General features: G+C 40.7%; 1 protein-coding gene across 1 annotated transcript in view; it reads right to left on the bottom strand.

Moving 5' to 3' along the window:
- Window positions 1–27,498, bottom strand: part of LOC122686232 (contactin-associated protein-like 3) — a 226,773-nt gene that overhangs the window by 85,054 nt on the left and 114,221 nt on the right. The window contains exons 5-10 of the mRNA XM_043891408.1: window positions 26,263–26,466; window positions 25,166–25,341; window positions 23,930–24,073; window positions 19,527–19,788; window positions 11,186–11,332; window positions 1,738–1,912 (exon numbers count right to left, since the gene is read on the bottom strand). Coding sequence (XP_043747343.1) covers window positions 1,738–1,912; window positions 11,186–11,332; window positions 19,527–19,788; window positions 23,930–24,073; window positions 25,166–25,341; window positions 26,263–26,466 — 1,108 coding nt within the window. The remainder of the gene's footprint in view (window positions 1–1,737; window positions 1,913–11,185; window positions 11,333–19,526; window positions 19,789–23,929; window positions 24,074–25,165; window positions 25,342–26,262; window positions 26,467–27,498) is intronic.

Genomic DNA, 27,498 nt, shown 5'->3' with positions numbered 1-27,498 from the left:
AAATGTTTCTATTTTCTATTCTGGTCACACACAACATAGATATGTTTGTTTGTTTGCTTTTTTATTTTTGGACAAGAAATTTTTATGCACAAAGGGACCACCATTATGTGAGAAAAATATTGTGATTGCAACATATGCTGGGATGGAATTCTCCAGGCCCTAAAATAACTTTCTCTGAGCTTCCTGACTGAAGAGACAACCCTGCCACTGCCTGTGAACTTGACCTCTCACCCTCTTGCCCTACTAGGTCATCCCCATGGGTGAGGGCAGCACTCTACGTCCAAAAGAACATTTCTAACCCTCTCCCAAGACTCAAGATTCCAGAGATGACTGCAATTAAAACTTACAGATGATGCTATAGTTTCTATGCCAATTGTTTTTTTATAATCTGAAAATTAGTATTGAGAGTTTTGTCTGAAGTATTTAAATAATTTTTCCACTACAAATGAATAGAATGTGAACATACAACCATGGGCATTTGCATTAAAGTGCCAAGTTCTTGTGAGTCAGTATTTTACATACTGGGAATTTGTGATCTCCTCATACATTGCTAAATTGCACTGTAACTTGTAGTTAATTGGTGATGACAGGGAATTTCAATTAGTGTTAAATTTGGATTAGATTTACTCCACAAAGGACTCTGTGCAGTGTGAACATTTGAAAAGTGCCCTATGTGTGGACGTGTGGGGATGTCTGGGGTGTGTACATTTGTTCAACACAAATTTAATGCACTGCTATTGCAGAGAAGTCAGACATATTGGCACAGAAAAAAGGTGCATGTGTGATGATTAAGCCATCCCTTTTAGCCAAAATTACTTAAAAGTCTGATAGTATGGCTAACAAATAACTTTGGTAAAGTTGCAATGCTTAGAAATGTTAATATGCTATTGTTTTAAAGCTTTGCCTTTCTTATCTTCCCCAGTATCTTATCTACGCTCAGTATGTGGCGACTGAATCCTCTCCACTCTTTGCTGTGTTTACAACATCACTAGAAATCCCTAAAGCTTCAACTTTTATCAAAGAGTTACTTTTCATTTTTCCTGTAGAATAGAGGATGTAAGGTGAATGCAGCTAACCACATAGAATTTTGATTTCTGGGTCCTCCATGATAGCTTTAGAATATTCTAGTCTGCTCTCTGAAGTGTTAGACATTTTTAAAGTATATAGTCATCAATAATTATAACAGCATCAATAGTATTCTGTATGAATTAAGTAGCCTGGAGGCATATACAAGGAAAATTCACAACAGTGTGTCTTCTAAAAAAGTATCATTGGAAAGAAATGATTACTTAAAGGTTGTCATTTTTGTTTTCTGTATAAATATAATTTTCCCCCATGGAATGGAATACTGGGAATGGAGAAAGGGCAAGAAGACGCTCTTTTTTATTTGTTTCTAATCTACTATCAAAAATTGAAAACAGCAGGGGGTGGGACGAACTGAGAGAGTAGCATTGAAACATAGACATTACCATACATAAAATATTAAGAGGCAGCCAGTGGGAATCTGCCAGATGATGCAGGCAGCCCGAGCTGGTGCCCAGTGACCACCCCGAGGGGCAGGATGCGGTGGGGGAAGGCGTGAGGTCCAAGAGGGAGGGACACGATACTTCTGGCTGGTTCACACTGTTGTATGGCAGAGGCCAGCACAACATTGTAAAACAAATACCCTCCAATTAAAAATTAACAAACAAACAAAAAACACCCTGAAAACAGGCACGCTGACGGGAGGCTGCCTACCTATCTGTGAGGCCACAGGTGTCTATCTGGAGGTCACGGAAACTCCCTAGCGTCCCCTGCTGAACGGAGATGGGATCCACTGCTTCGTCGCCAATGGAAATGAGCCTCAGGCAGCCCTGAAATCCACCCGCGGAAACAGCACACCCAGGGTGAGAGCTGCTGTTGTCAGGACAGCCTGAATGAACACGGAGACACAGGAGAAAACAAACAGTTATGAAAAAATATTGTACAGTATTTCTCATTTGCTACCTCCATTTGCTAGTAGACACCTGAAGCAAGAAAAGCTATGGCAAACCTAGACAGCATATTAAAAAGCAGACACATTACTTTGCCAGCAAAGGTCCGTTTAGTCAAAGCTATAGTCTGTCCAGTAGTCATGTACAGATGTGAGAGTTGGACCATAAAAAGGCCAAGAAGCGAAGAACTGGTGCTTTCAAATTGTTGTGCTGGAAAAGACTCTTGAGAGCTCCTTGGACATCAAGGAGACCAAACCAGTCAATCCTAGAGCAAATCAACCCTGAATATTCATTGGAAGGACTGATGCTGAAGTGCCAATTCTTAGGCCACTTGATTTGAAGAACTGACTCATTGGAAAAGATCCTGATTCTGGGCAAGACTGAGGGCAAGAGGAGAGGGGGACAACAGAGGATGAGATGGTTGGATGGTGTCACCGAATCAGTACATGAGTTTGAGCAAACTCTGGGAGATAGTGAAGGACAGGGAAGCCTGGCATGCTGGAATTCATGGGGTCACAAAGAGTCAGACATGATTTAGTTACTGAACAACACCATTTGAGAAGGTCACATCACCCATGGAGAGGGTGGTAGAGAGCTGACAAGAATAAAATGTGTTGGTATTGGTAAAGTGTAAAAATAATGACTAAAGCCAGGCTTACAGAGAGATGAGAGGAAGGGACGATGTGAAATATGACAAATAGAGTTACTGCACTTTTAATTTAAGCAGTCTGATTTTTTTTTTGAAAGCACATTTAAGACATCACTCCTTTTAGTATGACGTTAAACTAGATGAACTAAAGGCATGTGAGAGCAGAAACAGGGGAAAAAAATTATAGGCATAAGAGGACTTAATAAATTTAAAATGCTTAAAAATAATCTTAAATTGAGAATTGACCTGGATACCCTTGATTCATCTAAATATGGTTAAATATCCACATGTGTGCATTCACACTTTTGAAAAGTATAAAAACACTTTTGATAATAACTGGTCTAATAGCAATTTATACTTACTTTTCTTTTCTTAATTAGGCATTTTAGTCAAATATATTTCAACATGAATACACAAACAAATTAACAATATCTCATAACTACACAGCATTGTGAATAATGGAGAAAACAAGTAACACAATGTTCTGTGGAATCAAGAAATGATGTTTGATTAATTCCAATAATAAGAGTCAAATTTACAAGTTCTGTTACAGCCATTAATTGGTTTGCTGTACAGTTACCAACCACAATTCCTACAGAGTAGTTTTGTTTTATCCTCCTGGGTGTCCCAAGAGATAATGCTCTTAGAATGATTATGAACAAGGACAAGACTTTAAAATCAAAATCAAAGCAAGTGGGGTCCAGAGCCACCTTCTTCTCCACTTGTAAGGCCAGCAGGGTTTTGAGTGCCCTCTCGCCCTGCCCTGAATTGTCTCCTAAAGAAAGCACAGGTTCTTAGGTTTGCCTACTGCAAGACTGACAATGTAGGAGAAGATGGGGAAAGTTAGGCTAAGAGGATGCTGTCACCGTGAAATGCTTCCGTAAAAGGCAGCAATTTGGAGAAACCTGCTGTAGAGAGCCCAGGTCCCATTACTCCCCTCTAACCAAGACTGAGGCCCTCCCCAGGAGCAGCTGGGCTGCAGGGAGCTAGCTCTCACAAGGCTGTGTCTGTCCTCAGGAACAACAGTGCCCGAGGATGCAATGGAGTGATGCAACACAGTGGCTGCACAACATTTTCTCAACGGGGACGTCCTTAACGTGCATGCCCGCTTCAGAGAACCCCCTGGGCTCTTCAGAGGCTTCACCGCAACTGCCCTGCAGTTCAGCTTGTCTCTCTGCCCATCACAGTTACTCTTCCAGCCTTCCAGGTGCTGTATCAAAGAATTACCCCTACTAACACACTCACATGCAAATCTCCCATGCAGAGGCAGCTTCCTACGGAATGAAAGCTACAACTCTACAGAGGAAAAAAGCTCGAAGTGTTTACTGTATTGAACACTTTATTTTCATCTGCAAATATGAAACAAGGACAATATACTAAATGATTAACATTGTAATAATTTCCAAAAATTGTCAAGCAAATTTTGTGCTTTGAAATTTATCTATTTTATTTATGCTTTGCCTTACCATGTTTCATTTATATCACTTATAGAACTATTTTAACTATTTTGCTTTGTATTTTCCAATAATTTTAATATTCAGAAATTCTTATGTTAATATTTACAGTTTGGGGTTATTTTATAAGATTCTTATTTTTTAAATCAGATGGAATAAGTAATTTCATAAAGTAAAGATTTTGCTCATTGTACTTCTGTGTTTTTCATTCATCTCTCTTTGGACTTGAGTCTTGAAATTGCTGGTGTACTTTCAAAGAGCAAGAACTGAAGACAGAGCCTCTTCTCATTCCTGCATAATGGATGCTAGCTTTCTACCTGAGAATTTTCATAAAATACACACAGCTTTTCTATACTTTTCTTTCAGTGACTGAGGCTTTAATAGTTTGTATTTCTGACAAATAGAATTCAAAACAAACCAAGGACTGCATCAGGGTGAAACCATTAAAGGCACAATGAAACCTCAGAAATTAACCTCAAAGGGACTTTGACATTTCAATTTTAATGTTGTATCATAAAGAACTGTTTAAGTCTGCAGCTTTCCTTTACCATTTTCTTGTCTTGTGTGAAAACACACACCTTTCACGTATCAGAGAATCTCTGAAGGACCGGGTCTACTTGGAGGAAACCTGGGATACCTTTACATGCTCTGTGCTCTGTGGCGTGCTGGGCTAAGTCGCTTCAGTCACGGCCAGCTCCGAGACCCCATGGACCACAGCCTGCCAGGATCCTCTCTCTGTGGGGTTCTCCAAGCAAGAGTACTGGAGTGGGCTGCCACGCCCTCCTCCAGGGGACCTTCCTGATCCAGGAATCGAACTCACGTCTCTTACAACTCCTGCACTGCAGACAGGCTCTTTACTGCTAAGCCGCCTAGGAAGCCCCTGTATACTCTAGGTGGCTTTTCCTCACTGCACTTCGTAACTAAGAATGTTAGGATAAAACACAGGAAACATGAAGTCAATAAATAATTTTATGGAATCCCAGTTAGTCCTTTTCTCTTTTCTTCCTTTTCTCCAGACTGCCATCCTCAAACTCATCCGGAACACATCACAGGATCTAACTACACCTGTTAGGACAAAGGAAAACATACCCACTAGTCACAAGGAAAACTTTCTGAAAGTGAAACTTCGAAGAAGGAAAGGTCAAACCAATGAGTGCTCTGTTCTCCAGGTGTGATATAAAAGTCAGGAAGTAAGGGCACCGCAGCCCGGGAGAAGCTTGGGGCAGGAGACACCTTTCCGTACCGATGGTTGTCCCGAAGCCCTAGCGGGCCATTCATCACTGACCTGATTTGGGACAGACAGTGAGGTGCACAATGAGTAGTTACTGGTAAATTAATGAAAGATATCCATCACGACCGAGGGACTCAGAAATTTAAGTACCTCTGAGGATGACAAATAAATTGTCCTTTATGTCAATACACCAGAATGGGTCCTCAGATGAGACTTCATTAGACTTGTCATAGGCTCACTGGCCTGCTAATGTTTCACAGAAGGACACTCGGGGGATTTTGAACGTAACTTAATATTCCCCAACTCTGTAATGCAAGTATGCTATTGAGCAGTACAAAGATTCAATAGAAGGGAATTTATTAAAGCTTTACTTTCCACTACCCCTAAAAGCAGGCACCAATGTACAATGGACTATTAGTGAAACTGCTGTTGGAGGAAAATTACAAAAAAAGCTCAGACTAAGAAAAGGCAAAAAGGAAAAAGGGATACCTTCTGACTTCCCTGGTGGTCCAGTGATTAAAAATTCGCCTTCCAGTGCAGGGGGTGTGGGTTCGATCTCTGGCCAGAGAACTAAGATCCCACATGCGGCGGGGCAAGTAAGCCTGGGTGCCACAGCTATAGAAAGTCTGAATGCCTCAGCAAGGACCCAGCACAGCCCAGAAAAGACACCCAGGAGGGTGTGTACAATTTAAAATAGTGATACTTAGATCACAGAGTTCTGATGAGACTTTTAGAAATATTGCCATTATATAGATGACCCTTTTTACTGTAAGATAGTGTGCTCTGAGATTGCCAGGCCAAGATGGAATAGAGACTTCCAGGTGGCCAGAGAGCCTTGGTTTAGGCTGCTGTCCTGCAATAATCACTGAAATCACCTCTTTCATTGCTAAAGTGTCCTGAAATTATATGGTCACCCTAACTATATGGAGGAGAGTGAAAAAGCTGGCTAAAACTCAACATTCCAAAAACTAAGATCATGGCATCTGGTCCCATCACTTAATGGGAAATAGAATGGGGAAAAATGGAAACAGTGACAGATTTTATTAATTTTATTTTCTTGGGTTCCAAAATCACTGTGGACAGTGACTGCAGCCATGAAATTAAAAGATGCTTGCTCCTTGGAAGAAAAGCTATGACAAACCGATATAGTGTATTATAAAGCAGAGACATCACTTTGTTGACAAAGGTCCATATAGTCAGAGCTATGATTTTTTCAGTAGTCATATATGGATGTGAGAGTTGGACCATAAAGAAGTCTGAGCCCCAAAGAATTGATCCCTTTAAATTATAGTGCTGAAGAAGACTCTTGAGAGTCCCTTGTGTAGCAGGAGACCAAACTGGTCAGTCCTAAAGGAAATCTACCCTGAATGTCCATTGGAAAGACTCACGTTGAAGTTCCAATACTCTGGCCACCTGATACGAAGAGCCAACTGATTAGAAAAGATCCTGATGCAGGAAAAGATTGAGAGCAGGGAGAGAAGGGGACAATAGAGGACAGGATGGTTGGATGGCATGACCAAATCAATGGACATGAGTTTGAGCAAGCTCTGGGAGATAATGGAGGACAGGGAAGCCTAGTATGTTGCAGTCCAGGAGGCCGCAAAGAGTCGGACATGACTTAGCGAATGAACAACACAAAAAATGTTGATGTTTGGCTGAAACTGACACAATACTGTAAAGCAATTATCCTTCAATTAGAGAGAAAAAAAAAAACTCTAATAGCAAGCCATACTAGTCTGCTTTCACGGGGAAGCATCCCAACAAAATTCGACTGACCATATGATGATAATTGGAAACTTGCAGTTGACTGTCCATCAGGAAAAACAGTAGTGGGAAGGAAACCTGGTCAGGTAGTATTTCAGAACAGGGAGTATTGTTTTCCTTGAAAAGTCAAATATCATTAACTGGTTTTCACCTAGATGAACCAGGAACACTGACTTTATTAGCCCCAATATTGCTACAGATCATAGAGTGGATGAACTTCACTTCTTTGTCAACATCATACATATTCTGGTACTGACAGACACTGAGCAAGAAGATGAGTGAACAGATACTGACCGAGGCTACTCTTTGGACACCAGAGTTTTCAGGAGCAGAGCTCAAGCTGTAGCTGACCTACCCTACTTTACCCAGAACAGCACTGGAAAGTCCGGCATATCACGGAGACAAATATGGAAACCGTGAGCAAAGGTTCTATATGTGCATAAAAACTGTGAACATAATAAGTCTACTGAGAATCAGAACTCCATGCTCACTAGTCCTAGACCTGCCTCTCCTGGTTTTCCTTGAGTAAAAATAGTATCTTAACATCAGTAAATTAGTCCATTTTGGTTTTACTTGTTTGTTTTAATCTGGCAAAGGCTTTACTTGAATTTTAAAAGTAGTATATATTCTTTCTCTAGGAAAAAAAGATGCTGTTATGTTGGTGTAAGATATACAGTTGACTAACTTCATTTGAATCAGTATCTGAAACTGTTCTGTAGGAATCAACTAGATATTTATAGCGATGCTTACAGAGGCTACTCTAAATTTATACACTATTTAGGAAGAAAGTGCTGTGGTTGCAAGTCCTATTCTTGCCACTCAATGCTACCACAGAATTGCATTAGAAAATAGGAAAGTTGTAATGAAGAAACGTCATTATGCCATCTCGTGGGATGTTTAAACTTCTCAATTCCACTCGTCTTAGGGAGACTGTTTCTTCTTGGAAATCATATTAACAAGACAGTTCTCTGTATATCAACACAATTTTATGAAAATACATAAGAAAGGCTTATTATACCTTTTTCAACACATTTCCTCCAGCTCTCTCGGATCCTTAAACAGATAGTAACGAAGCCAACGGCCAGGTGTACATGCACAGCCAGTGTGACAACTGTGGGTTCTTGAGCATTCGTTCATCTTAACCATTGGAGCATGCCACTAAAACCACAGTACCGAATGCTGTTTCACTAAATTAACTGTACTTATTAGCAGTCAGATAGTTTATGCATAAGGAAAAACTTAAAAATCACTGGCAAGATGTCTCTTAGCGGCTGCACTGATATTTATAGCATTTTTAAAATAAAAATGGGCACAATCAAAATGTCCATCAACATAAAATGGTAAAATGGATAAGTAAAATATGGTACAATATGCATCAAAAAGCCACACATCCATGAAAATTAATTAAAGTCAGCTATTCATAGCCACATGGCTGGATTTCAAAAACTAATGTAGAACAGAAAAAGCAAGTCACAGAAGAATGAATGCAGGTTTATCTTCTTCAAAAAGTTAAAAGCAAGGCAACACAAGACGGTTTATTGCTTACAGTTACCTGCATATATGATAGATTATGAAAAAGCAGTATGCAAAGACTGGCTTTAAAAAGCAGCGCAATGCGTAACTAGGGGAATGAAAGTCTAGAGGAGCAACAGAAGCCACGAGCGTTGTAGAGGTTAATTTTGTAGACAAGAGGATGCACCCATATATATTCTTTTTATGAACTATTATAGTCTTTTTAAAGTGTGTGCATAAGATCTATTTCACAGTAACAACTGACTCATGTTGCATCAGTATGTAAATATTTATGGAAAGCACCTACTCTCAAGTAGCTGTGCATTCTGGGTATGCAGTATGTTCAATATGAAAGAAAAGTATTTTTCTTTTACTTTTTAATACAAAATGTTAAAGGTATTTTATTTTGTGTCATTAAACTGTAGACACAGATTGTTCTTTCTGTATCTTTCAGTGCTTCAAAATATTTTATCTTTTAAATTACAGTTCTTGGATAAATTCTTTATTTAGTTTTGAAGGAATCTGTTCCTCTCCCGAGCTATAAAACGCATCATTTAAGTGTAAAGGTTTAAAAGACTATCCGGGTCAGAAATGCATCACATTTAGCAAACAAGAAAAGCAAGCAATCCTAACTTTTAAAGCTGCTGGCACAATTCCACCTTTCCCCAAGAAGTTTGCTTTAGGGGACTTCCAAGATTAAACAACCCAATTCATGGTTGATGTACTTACTGTCAATTCTCAAGGGAGAATTTTATACTTTCTTGTTGGGCTATCAAGCTATCTCCACCATGATTCCAAACTTATTTTAGAAAAAAAAAAGTATAAAATGCAAAACAGCAATAATGTCAGAGAGGGCTTCAAGCCAAGATTAAAAATAAGTCTTACTATTGACAGTTCTAAGCTTCCAGTGGCTGAGGATTTTTCACTTGAATGCTCCAGGGATGGAGATTTATTACCCTCAGAGGTTCCCCCTCCCTGCTGGAAAAGATCCTGGATGGACTCAATCAAGGTTCACTAAGCAGGCAAAACACCCACTGACTACATCCCAAGGAGATGGACTGGTGATGTCCTGGTAAAATCCATCACTAAGCAATAAGTGACATATTCATGGGCTTCTCCTGTGGCTCAGCAGTAAAGACTCCTTCTGCAGTGCAGCAGATGCAGGAAATGCAGGAAACGCGGACTCAATGCCTGGATCGGGAAGATCCCCTGGAGGAGGGCACGGCCACCCACTCAAGTACTCTTGCCTGGGAAATCCCACGGACAGAGGAGACAGGGGGTATGGTCCATGAGGTCGCAAAGAGTAGGACACGACTGAACACCCATGCGTGACATATTAACAGCCATTGAATTTATCTCTTCGTCTGCTGTATATAATGATGCCCTTCTGTATTAGGCAGTGGGAATAGATATCTTTTTAAAAAATTATTTATTTACTTATTTATTTTTGGCTGTGCTGGGTCTTCGTTGCAGCACATTGGTTTTGCTAGTTGCAGTGAGCAGGGGCTGCCCTCTGGGTGTGGTATGCGGGCTTTTCACTGGGGTGGCTTCTCTGGTTGGGGCGCATGGGCTCTAGGGCCTTGGGCTTCAGCATTTGTGTGCATGGGCTTAGCTGCCTTAGCATGTGGAATCTTCCCATTCCAGGGATTAAACCCGTGTCCCCTGCATTGGCAGAATCCCAACCACTGGACCACCAGGGAAGTTCAAGTTTCTTAAATTTAAAATGCAGCGGACCTCCCGGGGATCTTGGTGAAATGCAGATCTGGTTCAGGAAGTCCCGATGGTGCATCTGCATTTCTAAGAGCTTCCGGTGGTGCTGATACTGTTGGTCCATGGACCACACTTTGAGCAACCAGGCTCCAGGCAGAAAAGAAGCCAATAGACAGACGAACACCCACATGCAGCAAAAAACCTGGCACATAAAAGCTGAAGGAAAGATCATAACCATCATTTGGCATTAGGAAAATTCCTGATGGCAAGGTATTAAAGGTAAGAAATAGAGAGCAATGACCCTCAGTATTGTCTTCACATAGAATCACCAGAGAGTATTCAAAAACCTGTTGTCCAGGTCAGGCTTCCCTAGTAGCTCAGCTGGTAAAGAACTCGCCTGCAATGCAGGAGACCCCAGTTCAATTCCTTGGTCAAGAAGTTCCCCTGGAGAAGGGATAGGCTACCCACTCCAGTATTCTTGGGCTTCCCTGGTGGCTCAGACCACATTGCAGGTAAAGAATCCACCTGAGCAGCTAAGCAGAAGCACACAGCATGGAACCAGTTAAATCAGAACTTCCGGGGATGCAGCCAGGCATCAGCATTTTGAATCCTTCCAGGTGATTGCAATGTGCAACCGTAGTTGAAAACAGATGCCGAATTTAAAACCAACCTTATGATGTGCACTTTTAAACAAAGCCATCTATCCGACTTTCATTTTTAGACCACAATTTATCATCTTTGATCACTCAAAATTCCCAATGACTATAACTAAAAGAGAAAAACCATTCTTCACTATTAACTTTCATGTAAAACTATGAGTTGCCGTAGAAGGCAGGAGCAGGAAAGATAGAGATGGCTTGATTGCCAGTGCAGCCCAGTCCCTTTCACTTACCCCCCAGATAGTAGGTGTCGCCTGACTCAATCTGCCCACGCAAGGAATGGGCCATGGAGGCTGCCTCACCATCCACCATCACACTCAGGTGATTCCCTCTTGCAGATAAGGACACAGAATGCCACTGCCCATCATTTAATCCAGCACCTGGAGGTAAACAAAATGGGTTAAAACAAATTCCTACAAACCTTGTTAACACCGCAACAGAGCCAGCACTTGAAAACAGTATGATGTACACCGTGGGCCACCTTCCACAGACCACCAAGAACTCACTGAAGCCCACCGAGGTCACCTAGTTGGTTGACCAATGCAGAATGCACCACAGGGGACACAGAGAGAGAGAGGTGAAGGACAGATGTGGACATGTCTCGGGGCTTCTAAGCAGGCAGTTAGGTTACGTGGTATGTTGGTCATGCCTGTCTATAAGAAGGTGCTACCCATGTCAGCTGGAAGAGCGTCTTGTTGAGTAAATTTTGTGGTTGCAGAGGATCCTTGTGTCTGGTGCATCAGTCGTGGACTGGCCTGTCTGGTATTTATTTATGTAATAACAAAAACGATTATGTTCAGTTAGGATTACTATGGCCTCTGTGCACAGTGCCAGGGATATACTTCACTTTCTCATCACTCAGTTTAGTCAAAAAGGTGCAAAAAAGTGGGGGGGAAGCAAAGAAAGAAATCAGAATGAAGGGGTAAAGTGAAAACAGTAGTGGATCACTCATCTTGCTTTGAAAAACACAGCATTGGTTTGTTTCAGTCCTAGGGCCTTAAGAGAATAAAATATCTATGAATGACCCTGAACAATCATGAAATCATAAAGTATTTCCCATTACATGGCATCAGACATATTTTAGCCTCATCTAGCCCATTAATAGTTTGTGATGCTGAGAAGTACAGGTATTTTCCAAAGATGCAAGTTATAAAAATAAAAACTTATTCTCATTTTCATATATTGCCATTATCTATAATATTCTTGGCAGACTATTTAAAAAAATATACTGACAGTCTTTAAAAATAACAATTTAAGTATTAATAAAACATGAAAATTCAGAGAATAAAAGTTTATAGAAGCATTACATTAAAGTGCATTTGTTCATATTCAAACATTGGATAAAGATGGACAAGAGTGGCAAGAAATATTCTTAAATATTAACCTTCATTTTTGGTTGCGGGAAGTGTGTTTTTCATTTTATGTCATTTTTACATTTTCTGTTTTTCTTTCCAAATAAGATACAATGTATTCCAGGATCACCACATGACATGCGTGCATGCTCAGTCATGTTTGTGTTCAACTCTTTGTGACCCAATGAACTGCAGCCTTCCAGGATCCTTTGTCCATGGGATTTCTCCAGGCAAGAATATTAGAGTCGATTGCCCACTCCAGGGGATCTTCCTGACCCAGGGATCAAACCCATGTCTCCTGCACTGGTAGATGGATTCTTTACCACTGAGCCACCTGGGAAGCCTATCATTTTCTAAAACTACTATTAATTCCTTCAAAGCAGTCATTGTCTTTTGAATCTGTGAGATGAAATATCTATATTTTCTTCAAGTGATGGAGCTGGAATGATAAACTAGTTGAATGGCGACTGCCCACCAACTGTGCATGACCCTAACCTCTACTACAGGCCGACTGCAGGGTCTTCTATTGAATGAACACCCACTGCTGTGCGATGCAAATGCGTCAGCAAGCCTCAGGTGTCCCAGTGCACTCGCCCACACAGCGTGTGTGTGTTAGCTTCTGCTGGGTTATTTTCTGGACATAAACAACGGCCAAGTTTCATGAGTAACAAGTAGGGTTTGTTTCTTGATCTGGCCCTAGGCCATCTGGCTTTCATTTCTTTGTGTTCCAGGCATTCATTCAAGCAGCACCAAGGCTAATACACAGCCCTACCCGCTGCCTCACTGCAGAGAGAAAGCAGCATTTGGCAGAACCTTGCTATGGCGTTGGCAGCTTCTACTCAGATGTGGCACAGGTTCCTTCTGCCCACATGCCAGTGGCCAAAATGAGTTACTTGGCCAAGAGCAAGGGCTTTGTCCCCTCCACGGGAGGTCGTGCTGCTTGCACGGCAGGCCCCAGACGTGAATGTTTCAACTGAGGCGACGGGGGCAGGAATAACTGGAATCTTTAGAAATTATCTTGGTCAACAGGGAAGGGGGTCATAAAAAAAAAAATACTTTCATTCATTGAAAAGCAACAGTGAGATGACTGCTTGATTTTTTTGATGCCATGCTCAAGAAAAAGAAATGCAAAAAGGCAAAATGGTTGTCATATGAGGCCTTACAAAGGAAGAGAAAAGAGAAGCTAAAGGCAAAGGAGAAAAGGAAAGATATACCCATCTGAATGCAGAGTTCCAAAGAATAGAAAGGAGAGATAAGAAAGCCTTCCTCTGCAATTACTGCAAAGAAATAGAGGAAAACAACAGAATGGGAAAGACTAGAGACCTCTTCAAGAAAATTAGAGATGCCATGGGAACATTTCATGCAAAGATGAGCACAATAAAGGGCAGAAATGGTATGGACCTAACAGAAGCAGAAGATATTAAGAGGCGGCAAGAATGCACAGAAGAACTGTATAAAAAAGATCTTCACGACCTACATAATCACGATGGTGTGATCACTCACCTACAGCCAGACATCCTGGAATGTGAAGTCAAGTGGGTCTTAGGAAGTATCACTATGAACAAAGCTAGTGGAGGTGATGGAATTCCAGTAGAGCTATTTCAAATCCTAAAAGATGATGCTGTGAAAGTGCTGCACTCAATATGCCAGCAAGTTTGGAAAACTCAGAGGTGGCCACAGGACTGGAAAAGATCAGTTTTCATTCCAATCCCAAAGAAAGGCAATGCCAAAGAATGTTCAAACTACCACACAATTGCACTCATCTCACACGCCAGTAGAGTAATGCTCAAAATTCTCTAAGCCAGGCTTCAGCAATACGTGAACCGTGAACTTCCAGATGTTCAAGCTGGATTTAGAAAAAGCAGAGGAACCAGAAATCAGATTGCCAACATCTGCTGGATCATTGAAAAAGCAAGAGAGGTCCAGAAAAACATCTACTTCTGCTTTATTGATTATGCCAAAGCCTTTGACTGTGTGAATCACAATTGTGGAAAATTCTTAAAGAGATGGGAATACCAGACCACCCGACCTGCCTCCTGAGAAATCTGTATGCAGATCAGGAAGCAACAGTTAGAACTGGGCATGGAACAACAGACTGATTCCAAATTGGGAAAGGAGTACATCAAGGCTGTATATTGTCACCCTGCTTATTTAACTTATATGCAGAGTACATCATGAGAAATGCTGGGCTGGAAGAAGCACAAGCTGGAATCAAGATTGCTGGGAGAAATATCAATAACCTCAGATATGCAGATGACACCACCCTTATGGCAGAAAGTGAAGAAGAACTAAAGAGTCTCTTGATGAAAGTGAAAGAGAGAGTGAAAAACTTGTCTTAAAACTCAAGATTCAGAAAACAAAGATCATGGCATCCAGTCCCATCACTTCATGGCAAATAGATGGGGAAACAATGGAAACAGTAGGAGACTTTATTTTTGGGGGCTCCCAAATCACTGCAGATGATAACTGCAGCCATGAAATTAAAAGATGTTTTCTCCTTGGAAGAAAAGCTGTGACAAACCTAGATACCATATTAAAAAGCAGAGACATCACTTTGCCAACAAAGGTCCGTCTAGTCAAAGCTACGATTTTTCCAGCAGTTATGTACGGATGTGAGAGTTGCACTATAAAGAAAGCTGAGAGCCAAAGAACTGATGCCCTTGAACTGTGGTGTTGGAGAAGACTCTTGAGAGTCCCTTGGACTGCAAGGAGATCCAACCACTGAATCCTAAAGGAGATCAGTCCTGAATATTCATTGGAAAGACTGATGCTGAAGCTGAAACGCCAATACTTTGACTACCTGAAGCAAAGAACTGACTCATTGGAAAAGACCCTGATGCTGGGAAAGATGGAAGGCAGGAGGTGAAGGGGAAGACAGGATGAGATGGTTGGATGGCATTACCGATGGTATGGACATGAATTTGAGTAGGCTCCAGGAGGTGGCGATGAATAGGAAAGCCTGGCATGCTGTAGTCCATGGGGTGGCAGAATCGGACACGGCTGAGCGACTGATCTAACTGACTGAGCGTACAAGTGAGCCTGAATGACTCCAATCTGAGCATTTTCTGGTTTGTACCCATATATTTAACTAACACATTTTACGAATGTTAAAGGTACAGACTCTTTACAGCTCTGTAAATTTAGAAGTCTATCATACAAATTAGAAGTTGTGCTAGAGAATAGTGGGGATTTTAGTCAACCCCCCCCCCAAAATAAGTGCATATTTCTGGTAAAAAGTTAACCAGTCCTATCTAATTCATGTCACATTTTGGTATTTACAACCCATGTGACCATGTAAATCCATGTCCTTCAAATGCTCTTCAAACCAGCTTTTTTTTTTTTTCCCTGCTGGATCTCTCATTAATAACTTGGACTCAAGAGTCACTTGGGGCGTCCCTCATAGCTCAGTTGATAAAGAATCTGCCTGCAATGCAGGAGACCTGGGTTCAATTCCTGGGTGGGTAAGATCCCCTGGAGAAGGAAATGGCAACCCACTCTGGTATTTTTGCCTGGAGAATCCCATGGACAGAGGAGCCTGGCAGGCTACAGTCCATGGGGTCGCAAGAGCTGGACACAACTTAGGAACTAAACTACCACCACCAAGATCTAGTGGGGGCTTCCCCTGTGGCTCAGCAATAGTCTGCTGGGAATGTTGGAATTTAGGTGACACTGGTTTGATCCCTGGGTCAGGAAGATCACCTGGAGGAAGTAATGGCAATCCACTCCAATATCCACTCCAAACCACTGTTTCCTGGAGAAGCAAATGGCAACTCATTCCAGTATCTTTGCCTGGAGAATCCCAAGCACAGAGGAGCCTGGTGGGCTACAGTCCATAGGGTCACAAGGAGTCGGACATGACTTAGCACACATGTCAGATCCACTTGAGCCGGAGATGTTTCCAGGATGACCCAGAAGGTCAAAGATCCTGCTGTGAAGCAGCTAAAGTTTTGTTTTTCTCATGCTGTTAAATATTAGTTATAATGCATCCCAAAACGTTTTCACTTTCAGGAAGGGGACAGCTTTAAAGTCACTAGTTAAGACCACCATGTGCAGACAGTAAAAGTGATGCACTCCTGCCTTTTGTTTTTTATTGGTGAAGTCAGAGACGTTTTCAAAGATTCAACACTCGTTCATGAAAAATCATGAGAAAAGTTGAAAACTAGACTATGGAGGAGTCAAGTTAGACACTTAAAACATATATTACGAAACTGAACCTGAAATAAAGTTTTGAAAGAAGTTCTGTAATCTTAGAGCTAAAGAGGATGAACCAGGAAAAAAAAATTCTCTACATGTTCTTTTCAGCCTTATCATTTGGGGTTTCTCTTAATTGTTATATCATATACCTGTCAGTATAATAACTATATTCACTTAAAATATGTCATTAAAACCTAGTTTGATTTTGTGAAATATTTCCTTTCTCTCTCTCACCCGACCACCTTTTCCTTCCCTCTCTCTCTGTCTCATCCTCTCTCTCTCTCTCTTTCTCTATCTAGCACAGGGGTCCCCAATCTCTGGGATCTAATGCTTGATGATCTGAGGTGGAGTTGATGTAATAACAGTAGAAATAAAGTGCACAATAAATGTAATGCACTTGAATCATCTCAAAACCATCCTCCCCATCGGGTCTGTGGAAACACCGTCTTCCACAAAACAGTCCCTGGTGCCAAAAAAGGCTGGGACTGCTGATCTAACACACTGAGATATTTCACAGGAGAGTTTGCAGAAAGCACTCCAGAATATCTTGAATTTGTAGTAGATGTCATCCGTCTATGTGATACAAGACTGTTCTTAGTAAAAATTGGCCATTATAATTTAAAAATAAAATGCAGGCATTTATATGCATTGTCTCCTTCTCTCCATTATAAATCTCATCCTTTGTTTTTCTTCTGTGCGATTTCAAGTCAGCCCACTTCTGGTGAAAGGACAGTCTGTTTCCCAGGCAACACAATTGTCAAAGGATGGATGGAGACCAGAAAATAGATTTTGGACTTTTGATTTGTGCAACTATAAATATGATGCTAATTCTACCACACCCTTCCAATCCCTCTAAAGGCCTCAATCTTGGGTGTAGTGCTAGTGTTGAAATATTGATAACTAATGGTTGTTGTGTTATTACTGATCGACACTATGGTGCCAAGGGTTTAGATATGTTATATCCCTGCGTTCTCACCATAACCCCTACTAGTGTCATTTTAAAGATGAAGACTCTGAGGCTTCATGAGAACAAGTGGGCTGCTTATCAAAGGCAGGCCTGGAAACATGCATGGGAGAGGAGTCCTCTCACAGCCCACCTCATAAACCAAATAATTTATCCTAATAGCAGAGGATAATGACCATAGCACTACACACAACTTGGCAAAGGGTAGACTTGTGTCTTTTCTTATAAAGGGTGAGTACAGACATTCGCCTTTTCCTTTTCCTTTTCCTTTATTGCTCCCACTTTTTCTCTGTTTCTATGACCCACTTCCTTAGCCCTGCCCCAGGAACACACACACACCAGAATCTACACTTCTGGTGCATTTTCCCAGCTCTTCAGAACTATCAAGAGATAACTATTAGGAAAAATTATCTCCAATCTGGAAATAGGATACAAGATGCCTTTCCAATATCATTTAATGAAATTTAAGTTTCAATTTGGTACACATTTGGGTACTTGATACAACATTTATAGTGAAAAAAATTTTACAGCCTGTCTTATTTTCCATCTACTTCAACTGCATTAAAGATTCCCCTTCAAATGCTGCTAAAGCAAGAAGCAAGCATCACGAGAAATTTACCTTCAGTTTGCTTCTGAAAAAATGGCACATTACACTGTAAAACCTTTAAAATTGGTGCAATAAAATATTTATATGTTGTGTCAGTGCCGGCTTACAAAAAATTCAATACCTGACATATATGTGTGCTGGGGGAAGGGCAGTGTGTACCCACATAAACAACACTAAAAAGCTATCTCTTTTGGCTCATATTACATGTAAATTATGCGTGCATGCTAAGTTGCTTCCATCATGTCTGACTCTTTGCAACGCTATGGACTGAAGCCTGCCAGGCAAGAATACTGGAGTGGGGTGTCATTTCCTCCACCAGGGGATCTTCCTGACCCAGGGATTGAACCCACGTCACCTGTGCCCCCTGCATTGCAGGCAGATAGTTTACCGCTGAGCCAAGATTTAAGCAATTGGCTGAATCTGAATTGACACTGTCAACTCAGTTCATTGCATGCTGATTGTCACATAAATTTTTTTTTAATTTATAAAAGGAAAGGAAAATTTAGTCTTCATTCCTAGCTTTTCAGTCTCAAACTGATAACCATAGATCCGACAAGGCAGGCCTTCCACATTAAGTCTTCAAGGAATAACATGCCATGAGTCCACCTAGGTTTAAATTTTATCAGTTTTAAATGTAAAGCAGTCCCCAAAGCTCAAAAATAACACGACTCAGAAGTGAGTCTGGAAATAAATAGGTTCTTCTCAGAAAACTACAGAACATTCACCCACTTAGAAGCAGCCTCACCAGAAATGAGTAGGAACACAGGAAGCGATGCTCAGACACAAGAAAGAAAAGTAACTTATAATATTTTGAAAATTAACATGTATACAGGTTTAAAAAACAGTTCAAAGAAATCTGGTTTCTTAAGACTCCTTAGAACAGTCTAATGCCTTCCAGTAATTCAAGTTTACTTCTAGGTTCTAACTCAAACTTATAAATAAATTTTTTTCTTTTATTATTTTTTATTAAAGTATAGTTGGTTTACAATGTGTTAGCTTCAAGCGTGCAGCAAAGTGATTTATATACACACGTGTCTATATACATATTCATTTTCATATTCTTTTCCCTTATAGGTTATTACAAAATACTGAGTAAGCTTCCCTGTGCTGTAACAGTAGGTCCTTGATGCTTATCCATTTTTATTAATAGTAGTGAATACCTGTCAATCCCAAATCCTAATCTATCCCTCTCCCTCCTTCCCCTTTGGTAACCACAAGTTTATGATCATTTATTTCTAAACTTTTTGATAATTATGCTGTCACATTGACTGACACACCAACAGCCTGGAGTTACCTATGTCGAAGGAAAAAGCAATCTAGTTCTCTCTATTAGGATTACGAATATCTTATGTATCCAGCTATTCATTTATTTTAAAGACTCCCCATCTTAGGTTAACATGCAAGAAGATACAGTCACAACAAAGACCTATGTGTTATCTCAGGGGGACGTTTATTACCTGCTGTGATGTCCCTGGCTGGATGTCCCGGCTGGGAGAGACTCAGCTTGAGTTTTCCATCACTAAGAACAAGGATGAGCGCTCCTGACCTATGCTGAAGCTGACTGGTCAGCAGCAGTCCCGCTCTGTTCCATGTTCGAAATTGAAAGATCACAGACACTTTGTCCTCTCCCGGAGTGCCTGGCAGCACCAAGTAGCTCCTGGAGCTCAGAAAAGTCATGGGGACAGTCTCCGTGTGTGAGCAGGAGAAGGACACGTTTCCCTGTGAACACAGTCAAACAGGCTTTAGGAAAGCACAGTTGGAATGCTTCCATTTCACAGACAACAGATTTTCCAAGACTTACTGAATTTCCTATCAACAATTCAGCAATCTAGGATTTTTAAAATGAGGCTTCCCCATCAAACTTAAATCCAGATTTACCTTATAGGTCCCTTGAAGCACTGTTCAAGGACTTCCCTGGTAGCCCAATAGTTAAGAATCTGCCTGTCAATGCAGGGGACGTGGGTTCGACTCTTGGTCCAGGAGCTAAGATCCCACATCCCGTGAGGCAACTAAGCCAACTAAGGCAAGTGGAATCTGCGAGCCCAACAGCCCGCGCTCTGCAAGAAGAGACGCCACCAGACGAGAAGCCCGGGCGATGCAGTGAGTCGCCCCTGCTCCCCGCAACTAGAGAAAGCCGGTGCACACACAGCGGTGAAAGCGCAATGAAGACCCAGGGCAGCCAAAAATAACTAAATATAAAAATGAAAAGAAAAAGTGCTGTTCAGCTGGGCAAACCTATTTCTGAGTCTCTGGGGAACTGTCCATCTCCGCTACTAAGCATTTGCAAAGGAATCCTGAGCCACATCTTCCCAGACTTAATGCTGGGTGTGCAAGTTACGGTCTTTCCAGAAGTCACCTACCAATGTGAGCGCTGGACCATAAGGAAGGCTCAGCACCAAAGAATTGATGCTTTTGAATAGGGCTTGAGAAGACTCTAAAAAGTCCCTTGGACAGCAAGGAGATCAAACCAGTCAATCCTAAAGGAAATCAACCCTGAATATTCATTGGAAGGACTGATGATGAAACGCTGATACTTTGGCCCCCTGATGTGAAGAGCCGACTCATTGGACAAGACCCTGATGCTGAGGGCAGGGGGAGAAGTGGGCGACAGAGGATGGGAGACGGCTGGATGGCATTATAGACTCAATGGACATGAATCTGAGCAAACTGGGAGATTGTGAAGGACAGGGAAGCCTGGCATGCTGCAGTCCACGGGGTCGTAAAGAGACTCGGCTGAGTGATTGAACAACAGCAACAGTGCTGACTGTGGGATACAACAGAAAAGAGACAGTTTCCTCTCCTGGCGTGACAGAGGTTTTCCTCCGTTGCGAAGGCTAGCACCAAGGATGGTAGACGTTTTCCTCCGTTGTGAAGGCTAGCACCGAGGATGATAGATGTTTTCCTCCATTGTGAAGGCTAGCACCAAGGATAACTTACTCCAGGAACTTTCTTGTGCTTGTCTTGATGATGTAAATGTGATTATAAGTGCATCACTCAGGTGATAGCTACATCTGACTATAGGTAGGGCATGTGCTTTTGCATGTCTGAAGATAAGAATGTGGCCAGGCTGGTCCTGCCACAGGTAGGCTGGTCTCTTCTCTGAAGTTCTTACAAACCAAATCACTCAAGGCCATCACCCAGCCTAAGATCTGATCTGTCTAGCAGGCTGTTTATATTTGTATATAATTCTGTTTTTAAAGATGTTTTTAATCCTTACAATATGTCTACTGCTCCAGAAACAAACTATATTTAATCATAGTGCTTGGATGAGCTCAATATAATTCCAATTAAACCCTCTACAAGAATTTTGTCTGAAATTAAAAACTTTTCTATAGATTTCAGATAGCACAATACATACCCAAACATTACTCTTCCTCTCCAAAAAATAATAAGGCAAATAAAAAGCCAGTGAGACAGAACTTAACTTACCAGATAGCAAAGTTACTGTGAGCAAATCAGTGTGTTACTGGTGTGGGAGTAGACATAGCAGTGGAACGGCATAAGGAGCTCACAAAAGATCCGAGAGTGTGTGTTACCTATTAATATAGAGTATACAGCCACAATACATGTATGCATTGTGTAGTTACATATTAATAAAGCTAGCATGTATGCTGCCGCTGCTGCTGCTGCTCAGTCGCTTCAGTCGTGTCCGACTCTGCGACCGCATAGACGGCAGCCCTCCAGGCTCCCCCATCCCTGGGATTCTCCAGGCAAGATCACTGGAGTGGGTGCCACTGCCTTCTCCAATGCATAAAAGTGAAAAGTGAAAGTGAGGTCGCTCAGTCATGTCCGACTCTTCGCGACCCCACGGACTGCAGCCCCCCAGGCTCCCCCATCCCTGGGATTCTCCAGGCAAGAGCACTGGAGTGGGTGCCACTGCCTTCTCCGGGATGTGTAGTCATGTTCAATTCTTCTCAACCCCATGAACTTAGCTGGCCAGGCTCCTCTGTCCATGGGATTTTTTAGGCAAGAATACTGGAGTGTATTGCCATTTCCTCCTGCCAAGGTATCTTCCCACCCCAGCTATCGAACCTTCATCCCCTACATTTCCTGCATTGGCAGGCGGATTCTTTACCACTGAGCCACCTGGTAAAACTTAGTATATAAGGAAATTCAACTATGTGGGATAAAGGATGGGTTAGTTATTAAATAGTGTAGGACCAAATGGATATCTATCAGGTAGAATACAAAAATTAATCTTATATCACATAAAGAAAAAAATTTCAAAGATTTAGTTTTTTTTTATTTAAAAAATAAAACCAATTAAAAGTTCTTACAGGAAAATCCATGAGACCATGTATAGATTATAGGGTTTTAGAGACATTCCAAAGCTATAAAGAAGTATACAGACCTAATGACCACATATAAGTAAAAATATTTATATACTCAACATATCATGTAATATTTAATATGAGATTGATAAATCTGAAAAAATATATGGACCATGAATGACAGAGGGTTATCTATCAAATATAAAACTGTCTTGTAAATTGACCAAAAATTAAAGAAATAAAATAAAAATTAAGCAAAAGAATAGGAGTGAACAACGATCAGAAATGCAAGTCCAAATGGACAAAAAACAGGTGAGAAGATTATTTACTTCACCTGTAGTCCCATAAACACAAAGTAACAAAGAGATATTAGTTCATGTTCCGTGAGCTGGCAGGGGTATATGAGGGCTGGCTGAGACGTGATGGAAGGTTCTAACATTACATTGCTTGTGGAAAATGTCATGCTATAACTTTTTGGAAAGCAATCCAACAACGTTTATTGAAATGTAAAACTGTATAAAACTTGTGACCAAGAAATTCTACTTCTGGAATTTTACCCCATCAAAAGGGAAGCCCCTGTATTGAGCATATATGTGCAACTGTCAGCTTATAGTGGTAAAAAAAAAAAAAATGAGATAAAGCAAATGCCCTGAGTAGGAAATGACTAGATAAATAATGGCATGTTTTCCTAATGGATAGTGATGTAGACATTCTAATGTAGAACTATTCCTGATAATGGAAAAGAATTCCTACAAGGCATTGTTGAATCAAAAAATCTAGATGGAGAAAAACTTACAAAATGATATTTTTTTGTAAACAATGTCAAATGTGGAAGCATACAGATTCATAAATACATGTGTGAGTATGAGTCTATCTATCTATAGAGGTTTCCATTACTATGGACCAAACAAGGAAGGACAAATGTTAGTAACATCCCAGCTTGACAGAGGGACTGTGGAGAATATGGAGAAAGAAGGAAGAAACCAATTGAAAAGAAAAACACTGCATTAAAATGCCTTAATATGATTGCACTTTAACATTTTTGTGAAACTATTCATCTATTTCCACAAACACATAAAAATGAAACCACACATAAACTAAAAAAGTACAGTAGGCTTTCTGTATGCCCAGGTTCTGCATCTTCATATACAACAAACCAACCAGGGAAATATTTAGAAAGAAAAATTTCAGAAAGTTCCAAAAAGCAAAACTTGAACTTGACCAGCACCAGCAACTACTCACATAACAATTACATTGTATTTACAACTATTTACATTATCACTTACATCGCGTTAGGTACTATACATAATCTAGAGTCCATTTAAAGTATATGGGAGGATATGACTAGGTTATATGCAAATACTGTGCCATTTTATTTTATTTTATTTTTGTGCTATTTTATACAAGGGACTTGAGCATCCTTGGATTGCTCCAACTCCGGGGTCCTGGAACCAATTCCCCAAGGATACCTAGGGATAACTATACCCATGATTTGTACCTTCCCTGCCTTCAGAAGAGGTATATTTTAAAGCTGAATCAATCAAACTGCAGTTCCCTTTTCTATTGAACTTGCGTATAGACTTTCTTACCATGATGAGGACCTGTGGCTTGTGTTTCTTGGACAAATCAATGATATCCACTCCATTAAAATAGAGATTTTCAAAGCAGCCATGAAAGTTTTTATGTGGGAATGCCACTGATTTTCCATGTCCAGGAATCCCTCCGAAGCTGATCTTAGAAAGAAAAAAATGACATAAATAACATTGTTTAATGATTTTCTGATTATCTGCCTAAACATGTATGATTAGCAGGTATAGTGGTAATTGTCTCAAATCTGCTTGCATTATTTTATATTATCATGCTAATTTCAAAGGAGGTTTTATATGTATTTCCCAGTGCTCTGAGATAAATACATTAAATATATACACAAAAATAAATACACTGACATAAATATATTAAATATCCTTCTTACAATTTGCTGCTACTCATATAGTTCTGTCATTTTTGTTGATGGGGAATATTGATCTTTATGCCCACAGTAAATCTCAGTTTGTATGACAAGGCAGTCTACTGTGAGGATATTCTACTTTATAAACTAGACTATGGGATCCTGCTCTTTGCCACGACTCTGAGAGATTAGAATTACAAAGCCACTGGTAATATCATTCAAGACCAGGATCGCCAGCTGGCCCCTGCTGCTGAGGCCACTCACACCACGTGATGCTGAAACCTGGTTTTCTGACAGATGTGCTCAGCAGAACTGGCAGATCAAGCAACGCATTTCAGTGTATGTCAGACACACACGGGCAACACGCTGCAAACATCGTCAGGTGTTTAAAAACCCCAAGAAACAGTATTCTGAGATGTGTGCATTTGGCTTTCTTGTTACTTAAAAAATTCAGATTAGAATATATGTGGATTACGTCTCTAAATTATCCTAGGTAGCTAATTCTGTTTAGGATTGCCCTAAAACAAAGAAATCTCGAAGGTAATATTTGCAGTCAAACACCAGATGGAATACAGAGGAACTGTGTGAACAAATGCATTTAAAAATATTCTTTGTTGAACTGGTAGCTCTTCATGTATGGATTTCCTAAATTTAACAACTGTTTACTCTCATGTGAAGACTAACATCTGTAAGGAATAAAATGTCTCAATAGCTTGAGCATGTATCTTCCAGTGTGAAGTTACCACACATAGGAAATGTTTTATCAGAATTCTGAATTAGTAGGAAAGGGCATTTTTCAATGTAGTAGTATTTTCTATAGAAGATTACGCTGCAATCAAACGATAAAATCTGTAATACTTAAAAAGTCATTTCACACCTTATAGTCGAGATCCACATAGTTGGAGTCTCCTTTCGCCTGAAAATGATGAGTGTGTGTGTCCACAGTGAAGTTGACGTCTGTACTGAGGAGCTCAATGAGAACAGAATGCCAATGCTCATCATCCAGCAAACTGCCCAGCATGAGGGCATCAGGCGAGGGCGAGCTAGCATGACCTGAAAAGGAAGGAAGTGTAAATGCACCGTTCCGTCTAGCTCAACACCATGATCAATGCTTTCAGGTTTAGCATTTCTCACATCAGTTACACTTTCCTTACATTCTTTTATCCCAAGAACTGGTGCGCTGCTTTTATCTTAATCTTAAATACAATCTTCTTTGATATTGAGTAACATCTTCTATCTAACTTGTTTTATTATTATTATTATGTCCTGAATTTTCATTTTTCTTGAAAATATTTTCTTCCTAGGTCTTCATTCATAGGACTACTTCAAAAGTTTATGATAAGCCACCCTTGTCATCATGATATAATCAGGTTGTTTACTGAGCATCTGCTACTGATCTTACATGATTATCAAGAAATAACACTTTTTACATAAAAGCACGCTGAAGATCAGACATGTACAGTAGAGCTCGACTGTAGGTGACCATGTGTCCATTTGCCTGGGCAGCTCTGGTCTTCAGAATAATTATTTATAGGGTCTGCTTTCTTTCACAAAAGTGTTCGTTTTTGTTTGTGCTTGTTTTGTTTTTTAAAGAAAGGCAGACTGCCACATGGAATGCCTCCTTTGGATGTGTCTGGAGTCTTGGAAGCTTGGCGACCCTATGTTCTCCTGCAAGTGGACCTTGAGGGCTTGTTTCGAGGTTCTAGCAGAGAAGCAAAGCTATGCATATACCCTTGACCAAAGAACGGCCCTCCTCTAGAGGAGAAGGTAGTCCTCCTCAACCAAGGGCTCAGCTTCGGGAGGAACGCATGTGGAACTATGAGGGAGGAAGGGAGCACCTTTCCAGCCAAGCCAGATCACCCTCACATCCAAACGTACTCTGGGTTTAAATTAGCCGCTTAACTGTGAAGGAAAATTCATCATAAAAGATACTTTCATCTAAATAGTATTTCCCGAAACACCTTTTTTTTTTACCTGAATTAAGGAATAAGATGAGTTTTCCTTTAACTAACTCCAGGGTGAAGTGTTTGTCATTTGGTCCTTCTCTGTGGAGTAGAATCCCATTGTTCTCTCTGGTTTTAAATTTCAGAGAAATAACTTCTTTGATTGGATTTATGGATTTATGATTAAATGTGTACAGCAAAGAACTCTTCCCATCAAAATGAACCATCTCAGATCCTACAATGGAAGACATTAAAATGTGATCTAATTATAATATAGTCTTATCAGTTCATTAAAATGTGTAAGTCAACACACACATATACATACATAGCATATCTCTGGCTTGTTTAATGTATCTAATGTATCTGATATATCTAAACTCCACTGTTTGCTTTTTCTCACATCTTCCCCAAAATGTATCATCTAGAAATGTTGATTAATTTCAATTTCTCCTATCTTTTACTGGCCTATTTCCATCCTGTAAATAACAAAGATGAGGAGGAAAGTTAAAGTCAATTTCCCCTGAATAAAATCTCCCTGTACATTTAATAATCATTCAACGTTTCTGTTTTTCTGAAAAGCTATACTAGTTCTCACAAACTGGTAAGAAATTAAATATCAGTGTCACTCAATGTAAATGGCTTAATTATTCCTGAACCAGAAACTCTGACTTTTAACATTTCTCACGTAAGCAGTCACTTTAATATATTTCTGTCTGGCCATAAAAGACACCAGATATACTAAATGCTACTGCAGACCCTACTAAAGGGTTCTCAGTAAACAGGGACGCATTTTTATTACAGCATTTGGGCCCAGTGACAGCAAAAGGGCAGGCCTGTCGTGTGCGGTGTCCTCAGCACACCGGGAAGACCGCTCAGCTACAGCCAGTCATCGCCACGCTGCCGCCACGCAGGCTGTGTCTGGGGCGTGCGTGGGCCTGCATGCCACTCAGGTTTACTTCCAGGCCTTCCCCTGTGGCTCGGCTGGAAAAGAATCTGCCTTCATTGCAGGAAACCTGGGCTCGATCCCTGGGTTGGGAAGGTCCCCTGGAGAAGGGAGAGGCTACCCACTCCAGTATTCAGGCCTGGAGAACTCCCGGACTGTATAGCACATGGGGTCACAAAGAGTCCAACATGACTGAGCAACTTTCATTTCTTTCAATCTTTGGGCTTCCCTGGTGGTTCAGATGGTAAAGCGTCTGCCTGCAATGTGGGAGACCCGCATTCGATCCCTGGGTCAGGAAGATCCCCTGGAGAAGGAAATGGCAAT

This window comes from Cervus elaphus, chromosome 29 (assembly GCF_910594005.1).
Source record: "Cervus elaphus chromosome 29, mCerEla1.1, whole genome shotgun sequence".
Classification (NCBI taxonomy): domain Eukaryota; kingdom Metazoa; phylum Chordata; class Mammalia; order Artiodactyla; family Cervidae; genus Cervus; species Cervus elaphus.
This window is presented reverse-complemented; position numbering and strand designations above follow the sequence as displayed.